This window comes from Erinaceus europaeus, chromosome 14 (genome assembly GCF_950295315.1).
Source record: "Erinaceus europaeus chromosome 14, mEriEur2.1, whole genome shotgun sequence".
NCBI lineage: Eukaryota > Metazoa > Chordata > Mammalia > Eulipotyphla > Erinaceidae > Erinaceus > Erinaceus europaeus.
The window spans coordinates 32,576,710-32,589,228 of record NC_080175.1 but is presented as its reverse complement, the minus strand read 5'-3'; the positions used below and the strand labels follow the sequence as shown (position 1 = coordinate 32,589,228).

At 45.4% G+C, this 12,519-nt stretch overlaps 1 protein-coding gene across 2 annotated transcripts in view; it reads left to right on the top strand.

Annotated features, from left to right (window-relative positions):
• Nucleotides 1–12,165, top strand: part of EGFR (epidermal growth factor receptor) — a 210,137-nt gene extending 197,972 nt beyond the window's left edge. For both annotated transcript variants that reach the window (XM_060171534.1, XM_007535219.3), the window contains exons 24-28: nucleotides 1,015–1,112; nucleotides 3,428–3,595; nucleotides 4,448–4,495; nucleotides 5,385–5,490; nucleotides 6,113–12,165. In XM_060171534.1, coding sequence (XP_060027517.1) covers nucleotides 1,015–1,112; nucleotides 3,428–3,595; nucleotides 4,448–4,495; nucleotides 5,385–5,490; nucleotides 6,113–6,474 — 782 coding nt within the window. In that variant the 3' untranslated portion in view covers nucleotides 6,475–12,165. The remainder of the gene's footprint in view (nucleotides 1–1,014; nucleotides 1,113–3,427; nucleotides 3,596–4,447; nucleotides 4,496–5,384; nucleotides 5,491–6,112) is intronic.
• Nucleotides 12,166–12,519: the final 354 nt, after the last annotated feature.

Sequence of the window (12,519 nt, the reverse complement as noted above, 5' to 3'; positions counted from 1 at the left end):
TTGGGCTTGCAAGATGGATGGGGGAGCATGGAGGAGAGGTGCTGTCAGCTGAGGGCTTTGAGGCTCAACACAAGGACCCGACCCGGCAGTGAGAGCAGTTGGCAGATAGCAGTCTCTATAGTAACACTGCAGCCTCACTGAGGGGGTAGCACCAGAAGATGGAAAGATGGTATTGGCATTCTGGTTCATTCATCATTATGCAGTAATCAGTGCTAGTTAACCAAGGCTGAAAGGTAATCACAAAGATTAGATGTCTAGGAAAATATATAAATAGGCTGGTAGTACGGATTAGCCTACCAGTAACCATGTCTAGCAGATAAGCAGTTACAGAAGCCAGAACTCCCACCTTCTTCACCCCAAAAAATATTTTGGTCCATACTTCCAGAGGGGAAGAAATGTTAGGGGAAGATGACCAGAGAGCTCTGAACTCCAATTCCATCAGGACCTAGAGAAAGAAGAGGAAAAAAAAAAAAAGGAAGGACATTCAGAAGTAGTAGCAGGTATAGGTGTGACTTAGAAAGGAAGAGAAGGCAGAAAGATAGAAAAATATGGAGATATATAAAATAGTCAACACATATTACACCACTGTTATCTCATAATTTTGTAAACCAATATGAAATCACTAATAAGCCCCCCCCAAAAAAAAACAGATTAGATAGCTTCACAATTTTCAACTCTAAAAGGATCTCATCATAAATGCTTCATTTTTTAAATTATTATATGTATTTATATTTTGGATACAGACAGAGAAATTGAAAAAAATAAAAAGATAATACAGAGAAGGAGGGAGAAAGAGGGAGACAGAGACCTGCAGCACTGTTTCACCTCTTATGAAGCTTCCCTCCTCACCCCACCATGTAGGTGGGAACTGGGGCTTGAACCCTGATCCTTGCTCACTGTATTGTCAGTGCTTTACCTTCAGTGCCACTGCCCAGCCCCAAATTCTCTCTTTCTTTAAGTGGTACCATTTTTATCTTTTCTTCTAACCAACCTTCTTTTCTCACTCCTTCCCAGGCTGGATGATAGATGCTGACAGTCGCCCAAAGTTCCGTGAGCTGATCATTGAATTCACCAAGATGGCCCGAGACCCCCAGCGCTATCTTGTCATCCAGGTACAGGTCACAGCTGTCACTCTCACCAGCTTGTGGGTGAGGTGGCCTGTCTCCAGACCCCACTATTAAAGCCTTCGGTGAATTAAGGCTAACCTGAGGAGGGTAGAGGCCAGACTGGGAGCACAGTGGGGGCCTTTGTGGAGCCTCTCCATTCTGCTGGCCCCCTCAGCCCCTCTCTGAGTCCTTATGCCCATACATAGCCTCCTGACAGAGTCCCTGGACCATGTCCTATCTGTTAGCCAAAGCCCCAGCTCAGTCTGATGGAGGAGCTGGGTTTGCATCAGACCTATTTCCCTTCTCAGATCCCTGAAATTCTACTTCCCTTATTAAATTAACAAAACCATCTTCAGAGGGTAGTTTTAAAAAATCTGATGAGATTATATATAAAAAATGCATTGCATAGCACTTAAAAGTTCTGCTGAGCAATTACAGTGTGGAGAGAGAGTTGCAGCTCCCCTCCATCAACTGGGTAGCCTGTGATTCAACTCAAGTCTAAAGCTATCTCCTAGAGACAGCCTCAGATTCCACAACGGGAGGGTTCAGGCCTACACGATTCTCACCCCCAACCCAGCTTCAGGCACAAGCTCAGCTTGTCAGCTATGCTTCTGACAAGTTATAAATTGAAGTTCCCACAGCCCTGTCCTGGAGTTTAATTTAATTATTCAAAGACCTCAAGAGACCTGGTTACTTTTGGTCATCACTGGGACTTCACTGTACCAGGCTGACTTTTTAAGAGAGGAGAAAGAAGGAGCTGAAGAAAGGGAAGGAGAGACATCACAGCACCAAAGTTTCCTCCAAGGTAGTGGGGGTTGGATTCAATCCTGGACTGTGAGTGTGGCAAATCAGGCACACTATCCAGTCAGCCTAGTTTGCTGAATTTAGATTTTCTTCAAATATAAATGGATGGTACTCAGGATAATAAGGTGGGAGAGACATGTAGGGGAAAACCCAGGAGAAGGACAGAGAACTCCCATGCCTTCCAGCAACCCCACCCCATGCTCATCAACCCCAAAGCTCCCCAAACTCCATCTCCTTAGGGACTTTATTGGGGTTTCATGTTTATGGAAATATCATTGATTTCATCATTGGCTTGTGCCAGAAATTCCTCCAACCCACCCTGGAAGAGAGTGAGAGCCATCAGTTGCAGCCTTCTAGCACTGGGATTGAGTCCACTAGCAATCAGACCCTATCCTTAGGTTCTTTCCCAAACTCACCTTATAAGCAACAAAAGGCTTATCTCTCTCAGCACATAGAAAATTTTAAGAGTGCTAGGTGTTCTAACAGGAACAAAGACTGTGTGTGTGTGTGTGTGTGTGTGTGTGTGTGTGTGTGTGTGTGTGTTCGTGTTTGCCACAGAATCATAGTGTCTAGTCTCAACAGTACAGTTAGAGCAGGTTGCTGCTTCTTCCCTTTCTTTTCTCTCTTAAGCTACTTGCATTCCACTTCAGATACTTTTAGGCATTAAAAAATCTTATTCCGGTTCAAGCCCCCTCTCCCTACCTGAAGGGGAGTCGCTTCACAGGTGGTGAAGCAGGTCTGCAGGTGTCTCTCTTCCTCTCCCCCCTCTCTGTCTTCCCTTCCTCTCTCCATTTGTCTCTGTCCTATCCAACAACGACATCAATAACAACAACAATAATAACTACAACAACAGTAAAAAACAACAAGGACAACAAAAGGGAAAAAAAAAAAAAAATATATATATATATATATATATATATATACATATACATACATACAAGGGCAACAAAAAAGGAAAATAAATAAAGTATTTAAATTATAAATTTTTTTAAAAAACCTTTTCTTTCCATTTTACTTGGTAAGACTATGCTTTCATGGATCACATCTTTACTCTTTTACCTGGTGTATGGATCACATCTATGGTTCTTTACCCTTTTGCCTGGTGTATGGATCACATCTATGGTTCTTTACCCTTTTGCCTGGTGTATGGATCACATCTATGGTTCTTTACTCTTTTACCTGGTATGACAGAAAGAAGTTGAGAGGGGAAGGGAAGGGAGGCCACCAAAACCTGCTTCTCCATTCATGAAGCGCCCCCTCTATGGGTAGGGAGCAGAGGATTGAACCCAGGTCCTTGCGCATGGAAATACATGTGCTCAACTAGGTGCACCACTGCCTGGCCCACATTAAAATCTTTAACGTTTTCATTTCAGGTAAGGAAACTGGGGTTGGGGGTTAGTTGTAATTAAACTGACAGACGCTCTAGCACCTGCTAGCAGTAGACCCCTGCCCTGTAGCCCAAAAGGGGAACAGGAGTTCTCTGCACCCTCCTAACTGTTTCAACACCTCCACCCCAGGATGACGAGAGGATGCACCTGCCTAGCCCCACTGACTCCAATTTTTACCGTGCCCTGATGGATGAAGAGGACATGGATGATGTGGTGGATGCAGACGAATACCTGATCCCACAGCAGGGCTTCTTCCACAGCCCCTCCACCTCCCGGACACCCCTCCTGAGCTCCCTGGTAGGAAACGCTCCCTTTCTCAGTTCTCATCTGCTGGTTTGAACCAGTAGAGTTCTGGCTAGAGCTCTCCCCTCCCCACTGCCATCTAGCAGAATGTGGGGGAGATGGAGTGGATTTTAATATGACAAAGCCAGGATTTCCTGGCCCACGGCAAGTACACGCATGGATTATGTCACTGGATGGCAGCAGTCCAGCTGAAATCAGAACTGAACCTAGCTCTCTTTCTCATTCCCTCTCTCTCTCCCTCCTTCTCTCTCTCCCTCCCTCTCTCTGATAGAACAGAGAGAAACTGAGAGGGGAAGGAGAGAGAGAGGGAGAATGAAAGATAACCTGCAGCCCTGCTTCCCACTGCAGGTAGGGACTGGGGACTTGAACCCTGGTCCTTGCACATGGTAATGTGTTTGCTTAATTGGGTGTGCCACTGCCTTGTCCCCTAAACCTAGTTTTTCTAAAACTGAGTGGGGGCCATCTGGTTCAGCGCACATAGGTTCAAACCCTTATTCCTTACCTATAGGAGGAAAGTTTCACAAGCGGTGAAGTAGGTCTGCAGATGTCCCTTTTTCTCTCTCCTTCTCTATCTCCCCCTCCTCTCTCAATTTCTCTCTGTCCTACCAAATAAAAGAAAAAAAGAAAAGAAAAAGGAAAAAATGGCCACTGGGAGTAGTAACTCATAGTGCCAGCACTAAGCCCCAGCAAAAAGATTAGAGGCAATAAAAAAATTTAAAAATCTGAGGTGCCAAGACACATGTAAACGCATTTACCTCCCTCTGCCCCAGAGCCCCAGCCTGTGTTGGCTGGAGATGGATGAGGCTATGCAGACTCCCATGAGCAACTTCTCTGTTTCTTTTCCAGAGTGCGACCAGCAACAACTCTACTGTGGCTTGCATTGATAGGAACGGGGTATGTATGAGCACCTGGTAACTGGACATGGGTAGCCACTCTGTGCTGTGCCTCCTCCATGCACTGATTGCGAGGGTCTTGATTTCCTCTGGGTAGTCTCCTCCTTGATTTCCTTCTCTGTGGCTCCTTCAGCCCTGCTCTTATGTCTATATATTAGCTATTACTCAGTGGTGCTGTTCAGAAGGTGGGTCTTGGATCTGCAGCAGTAGCACCACCAGGCAGTTTAGCTGAGATGCAAATTCGAGGCCCTGCCTAGAACTGAAGTCAGGTATTTGGGCCCCAGCCTTGGATGTCTGAGCCAGTCTTCCCTGGCCTCTGCCCTGCAGCACATGGAGTGGGACGCACACTAGCAAACGCAGGAGCCACAAGCCACCTAAGTTTACATCTTCATGACAGAAATCAAGTCAATTAAATTTTAGCCTGTCAAGCCAGGGAGAGATCATTGTGTAAGACACGCCCCCTTGCCATGCACTCTACCCCCAGAATCGAGCCACAGGAACGTGTGGGAGGTGCTGTGACACCAGAGGAAGCTCTTTCTGTGTGTCTATGGGGGGGGGGGGGGAGCAGCCTAGAGTAGAAAAATCATGTCTGTGTCAGTTTTGCAAAGGAAATTAATGAAGTAGAATGTATTTCTCCTACATTTGATGTGTTCAAAGACCTTAGGAGGCTATGACTATCAGTGGAGAAGCACCGAGCATGGTCTTCTGTCAGTGTACTAAGCCCTACTGTTCAACACTGGCCAAGGCCTTCCACCTGCCTTTGAATGGTGATGGGCATTGTCTCTTGGCTTGTAGAGAATGCAGAGCCTCAGGTCCCTCCTCCCCCTGCTGAGTGAGATTCTCCCTTGATTTATGTCTTGACTTATGTCTGTACCATGTAACCCTCCTAGCTAAGCTGCCCCATCAAGGAAGACAGCTTCCTGCAGCGCTACAGCTCAGACCCCACTGGCGCTACACCTGAGGAAAACTTGGACGACTCATTCCTGCCTGCACCCGGTGAGTGTGTCCCTGGGACGACCCTGCTCCCTGGGCGGCCCAGACCACATGTCTAACCTGAGGTGGAGGGGCATACACAGACCTCTGTGTCTGCTCTGAGTGTGTCAGGGTGATTTGCTGTACGTGTGTGCTTTCTTTAGGATGAACCTGCAGCTTTTCTAGAATTAGAAGCAACCAAGCAATGATACGTGCTGTGTGGGAGAGTTAATGTGTGTCAGATCTGAGTGTCTGTGTAAGAGAACACATGTCTACATGAGGGAGCACCGATGCATTTTCCTCTCTCCCTCTCTCCTCATTCTGTGCTTAGTATGTGAAACATGTAATTCCCTGATCTGAGCTTTATCCCCAGGCACTGCTCATGCACGCGCGCGCGCGCACACACACACACACACATACACACACACACACACGGTTCTCTACAAACGTTTCACTTGGTAAAATAAATGCATGCATTGTTTAAGGATCACAGGAGAGAGAAGGATTCATTCCATGTTAAAGGCAGGGCCCCAGTCTCCTGGGCTTCAAAACCATAGTGGCCATAACCTCAGCAGAGTCTCCAGAGGAATGGGGGGGGGGGGGGAAGGGTGTTCTGACTTCATCTCTGGTTGCCTTCCAATTATAGAATACGTCAACCAGTGCATTCCCAAACGGCCTGCAGGCTCTGTCCAGAACCCTGTCTACCACAACCAGCCTCTGCATCCGACTGCTGGCAGAGACCCTCACTACCAGAACCCCCACAGCACCGCAGTGGACAACCCTGAGTATCTCAACACCTCCTGCCCCACCCATGCCCACAGCAAGTTGGACGTGCCTGACTCCTGGGCTCAGATGGGCGGCCACCAGATCAGCTTGGACAACCCTGACTACCAGCAAGACTTCTTCCCCAAGGAAGCCAAGCTTAATGGAGTCTTCAAGGGCCCTTCCGCTGAAAATGCAGAATACCTGAGGGTAGCATCACCCAGCAGTGAGTTCATTGGTGCATGACCAGGGAGGATAGCACCAGCCACAGAAACCCCAGCTGCTCATCCCCCGTGACCCCAGCCATGGCAGCTGTGCCAGTCCTGACTGCCACGCCCATGGTAACTCTTGGATGGTGGACTGGTTTTGCCATACTAGCTCTGACCTGCCTATCTTTCAGCCAGGGGATGCCCGCCCCATTCAGACTTGTTGGGCACTGATGGAAATAGCAGACACATTCCTGCCACATTCCTTTATTCAAGCTGTGAGGCATCCACAAAGAGGCATTCAACAATAATGTTCATTGGGCACAGTTCAAGTTTTAATGAGGTCTTTTTTTGGGGGGGGGTGGGTAAACTATATATAAAGATTTTTACTGCTTGGGAACCTTTAGGAGGTTTGTCATGATTAATTTTGTTTCTCACAGACTTTTTTCAGTGAGGAAGAAGCTTGCCCTTAGCCCTTCTGCATGAGTTGGTCCTGGCCCAAGTGTGATTGAGAAGCAAGGCCCTGAGTCTTCCAGCTAGCAATTCATGCCACTGGCTCTGCATCAAGACTCTCCCCTTGCAAGGTCATTAAATAAACACAAAACTCTCTGTGTACCAAGCAAGCATGGTTGGCATTGTGTCCAATCATCACAAGCAAAAGAGGATAAGCCACTTTGACCATTCCTGGGTGAATAAGTAACTGAGAGGGGCAGAAGTGTCCCTCAGACCTACTGGTATGTGTGTGTCTCAATGGTACTTGTTCTGTTGGTTTACTGGTGTTGCCTAATTGCTAGTTATAGACTTGTTTGTTTCCCATCCCATTGTTTTGAAACACAATGCGCTTTCCCCCTTGCAAGAAGATACGGTACATCAAGTAATCAGCAAGGCCAGCTCCTATTTGATTTAGAGCAGTAGCTTCTAACAAAGATGGGAGACAGTGCAAAAGCTCACTCCCAAGCATACTTCCTCCCCACGCGAGGCTCTGATGAAATATATGAAGTCTCTGGGGCCATCAGAGAGTACAAAAGAAAAAAATAATGAAGCTGCTCTTACCACTTATCTAGCCTTCCCTCCCTACACACACACACACACACACACACACACACACACACACACACAATAGACATGGTGGATAATTTTCTTTTATTTCACCTTAAAAGTTTTTACCCAAAGGGTACTTTGCTCATCCCTGATAAGCTACCCCCTAAACTCCTCCCAGCCCTTCATGGATAACAGTGTCCACACTCTGGGGCAACTGTGCAGGAATTTACAGCCTTCCCCCATGGACAGCTTGGCAGGTGGCAGTAAGAAAGCATCATCTGTAATGTGCAAATGGTGACTGACATCAGAGGTGGACACTGATGATAATGCCTTCACAACATCTGCAGGTGCTTTAGAAGAAAAATAAAGAAGAAAGAAGGAAGATTAAAAAGAAAGAAAGAAAAAAGTTGTTTCCCCTCTTCAAAACTAATTTCCCTGTTCTTAGGGAACCAGAAGGCTAGACCGTCAATGTTTTATAATATGAGTGTCCATGCAATTCTATAAGTGAACAGTAAGTCCTTTGCAAGCAGTACTTTCAGCACTCTCAGTCACCATCTCCCCATCCAGGCTGTCAAGAAAGACATTTCAGACGGTAGTTCCAGTCTCCAGATGGGTTCTGCTACATATACAGAAAGTTCCTGTTGCTCTCACATTTCTGATTGACTCTCAGATGAACCAAGTCTTCATTGCTTTGTTCCCAAAAAAAACCTTGTTTTGCTTCAATGGAAATATACATTATGTTTAATTCAACTTCATTATTTTCTTACTCTTACACATCTTTACCAGCCTAGCATAGGCTCTAGAGCTACAAAATGTCATCTTGGATGCCAGGAAATTCAGTTTAGCAAAGGGATGGATATACTGAAGTGCTAAACTTAGAACAGCATGACAGAGCCCAGGCAAAATGTGGCTGCCAGGTGTGTGAGGGCACAGAACAGAGAGAGCAGATGGGCCCTTCTTCTGCTGGGGAGTAACAGGCCTCAGGAGAGCTGGGAGCTGGGCCCCTGCTATAGCCACAGGGAAAGGAAAGTTCATTTGCTGGAACTGTCCCCAAGAAAGCTTCTTCCAGAGGAACCACTAATAAAGTCAGTGTATAGCCCTTATTCTCTGAAAGAGCCTGGGATTTGCATTTGCTACATCCCCCAGGTCTCCTGTATGTGTCCCCAGTGGGGACTTAAGTGACCAGTGAGGAGATGAAGCATTATTCCTAAGAGTCTGCCATTGTCAGCAAACCACTTTCTACATTCACCTCCTCCAACCTAGAACATACACACATCTCGTAGGCAGAAACTCACTCTGCCACACTGTAGCTTTTTAAATCCTAGTTTTTTTGTAATTTGAGATATTTTACTATAACATAATAAAAATAGCAACCACTATTCAAGCCTTTTCTTCTTCATATTTCAGCCTGGGTATCAGTTCTTCCTGTGTTAAATCTAGTTGCACATTTCTGTTAATTTACACCTGTGCTTGCCACATATGTCCAGGGCAGTGTGGAGGTGCTGGCAGTGCTTCAGGCCTGAGAGTGGGCAGCTCACCAGAGGATGGTCAGTTGTATTTCAAAGCTGCACTGCCCCTGACACCAGTCCCTAATAGCTAGCTTCCTCCCCTTCAGTTTTTAAGCCCTTCCCCCAGAGTTCAGGTCTAGGACTAGATTTAGAAGCTAACATTTGCTCTGGGCACCTTCCTTACAGACATCTTCTCTGTAAACTCCTGCAAGTCTCTATAATTAATCACAGGTGAAAATTCTTTAGCCATTTCAGGAAGTGCAATGAGATGGCTCTTCCAAACTCTGAACTTTTTTCAAGTCCAGTTGATTTCATGACTAGGAGCTAACACACAGCTTAGGGATGTATTGATGGTTCTTGATTTTTGAGCTCCAGTCCTCCCCTGTGAATGCTGATAAAAGTGAACGGCACAGCTGTAGCAGGCACTGGCTTTTCGAGTGTGGGTTCCAGCTGATGCCACTGATTAAATTTGTCAGGTGCCTCCTGGGCCCAGGGGCTCTTCAGAGACCTCTGGGTTATTCTGATGAGCACCAGAGTTTGGGAACCACAGCTGGGGCACGGAGGAGGATGTACAGGGGGAGATAGCTTGCAGACTCTACCCAAGTCTTGGGGTACACGGGCATGAACAAATGATGAGGCTTTCACTTGCTAGCCCACAGTGCCCATCCTTGCTGCCACTACACTCCCTTGGGGAGCTAAAAGGGAACTGGAGGTCCCAAACCAACTAAATCAGTCTCCTGGTTCCCCACCTGGATCTCACAGGCAGGTAGAGTTGAACTCCCACGTCCAAGACCACCTTTAATCACATGAACCTGTGCGTTTGCTCCTTGTGTGCCATGCCCCAGGTCAGGGCATGGTAACTGAGAGAGCCTGGGATGGTTGGGACTCCCTGAGGCAGCGACAAAACCATATGCAATTCCCAGTGCTGAGACTTGCCCTCCAGTAGCCATTCCTAATGCCTCTGTTCTGGGTCATCTTGAAAGGGGCATGTCCCCAAATCTGAGCCTTGATAAAGGGTTTGCTTCTTCTAAGACAGATGTTTGTTGGAGAATCTTCTCCCAGGGAGTGGAGTGGGCTGCTGGCTCTTAGCTGACAGCTGTTGAAAATACCTTACTGCAAAAAAAGAGAGAGAGAATGCCCTGCTGCCTACTTTGCATTTTCCCTTGATAAGCACATGTTTTTATTATCATGTAATTATATGTTTATATTTCCTTGCATGGAGCTATAAAACCTCCCTAAAGAGAAATTCCCTGCCACTCAGGCATATCAGGGTGTTACATTTTTATACTATTCAAGACATTCAGAGAGGATTTTTAGATGCCAATTTATTTTTGTAATTTTTGAGGGCAAGTGTCCTCTTCATGTAGCAATGAATTTTTTGTATGCTATATTTTTAAGGATACTTGTTTTTCTACAAAAGGAAATGGTTTACTTTAAAGAAAGACTATAATCAAATCAAACTTTGAAATCTTTGTGTGAAGAAATTTAACTGAAGCAAGAAAAATGTCTCTTCACATAAGGTACAGTCTCTTTACAGAGCTAAGCTAGGTCATCCTGATGAAGAGGAGGGTAATACTCTTTACATTTATAAATTTAGGAAAAGAAGAAGGCACATTTATCTCAGTCTTGGTCTGAGGTAGGTTCAAATGAGTCTGGAGATGCATTTGTGAAAAAGAATTTGTGTCTGTTCTCACTAGTGGTTGGGTCCCATTGCATGCCATCCTCCTCTCATCCACAGATATGACCCTGTAAATGAAAGAAAAGCAAAAGCATAGCACTTTGTTGGTTTGTGTATACTAATCTGACTTTGCTGCAAATCTTTTTATTTTTATATTTACAACTGATATGCATTTACCAATATAGACTAGAAATGTCTGCAAAGCCCCAATGTTCAACATGATTTGATTACTCAGTGTATTGGTGACACCCCTCAATAAGACACCCCTCACCAGACTTTTCCATAACCATCCTAGAGATGGCTTTTTGACAGCTACACAGTGGCTTTTCTGAAAAATCAGGCTCAACTGCACCCTGATCCATTAATTATGACCCTCTAGGGGTGAAACCCAGGTATCTATACTTTTCAGGGGCCCTAATATCAGTCTAGGGAGTAGCCACCAGGGCCTAGACTATGGCAGAGACCACTGCTGCAGGGACGTCAGGAGTGACTCCCAGGCCTGAGAGCACCAAGCCACATAATCTCAACGTCCACTGAGTATCACAAACCTGGACAGAGACCCCAGGACAGATACACAAGCACTATAGAAGAGAGGATCTAACCAATAAATAAAAAGAAAGGAACTGCAAAAGACCACCATCTCCCCACTTCCTCCATTAAAGGTAAACCAGTGGCAAAATAAAGGCAGTGAACATTCTTGCTGCCTATGCAAGTGACCCTCCCTTTGACAGCCAAATGACTTTTATAGTGAAGGAGGGTATTGAATTATTGGTGACATCACATAGAGCAGTGCAGACCTCCAGAGGGTTGCAGAAATATTTGGGTAGCTTTTATAAAAATCAGAGTTCAAACAAGAGGATTCTTGCTTTAGGACACTTTTAAGTTTTCCATAAACTGTATGTGGTATAAAAACTGGAGCAGTTGGTGTTCTGTTTTTTCCATGTCTTGTACAACAGTTAAGTGCTCTGGGGCTGCAAGTTCATGCTTCCTGAATTGCCAACAGAAATGCTAAGAATCCCCACCCCGTGGCCTGGTATATAAGACAACGGGAGTTTTAGGTGCAATTACTTCTTTGGAAAAAAAAAAAGTGGGGGAGGTTCTGCTAGCTTAACTTTGGCTACAAAATCATCTTGATCTATAATGTAATCCCTTGGAAATTAAGAGATCCTGTGGATCTGGCTTGATGTTAGATGTTTGAGGTGAAAATAAAACTGAATAAACACAGCAAAGCTTTATTTTGAAACAAGCAAGCAGCAGCTTCTGTCTTTAGAGTGTTTTAACATTGTAAAGTTTTGCTATGATGAAAGCAACCTTTGAACATGGGAGAAAGCAAGATTCTCTTTTACAGGGTTTATACTGTTGATCAGAACACAACTGTGTGTTGAGTGTTTAAAAATGAGATGTGTAACTCGTTCTTTCCTCATAGGGACCTTATGATAATAATATTGGATTCTTTGTTAACTGCGCAGTGTTGTATTATTAAACAGTAGCTGTTATTTTCTAACTCTTTCAGATGACTGATGTTTATTTTAGGGCAGTTTTAAAGCTCTATACACAGGATGTTTCAGCAGGCCACCTGTTTCTTTCCTCTCTTCCCTACCAGTGAAATCTAGACCCAGATGCCATATCTGGCTTGGCAATTTATTCTTTCAGTGGGGCTCATACACCTCCTTCTCAGGAGGCTCTTAATGCTGTGCTGTGCAAAATGCCTTCTAACAGCTCTCCCATAGAGGCCACATCCTCTCACACCAATCATTTCCAGCTAGCCTCTTTCCAAGATATCTTCCATAATGCCTCCTCCCTCAAAGAGCTAAGAGGGAATTTCTTGACGTAAGAGTGCCCTTCCGCTTTTGGCAAG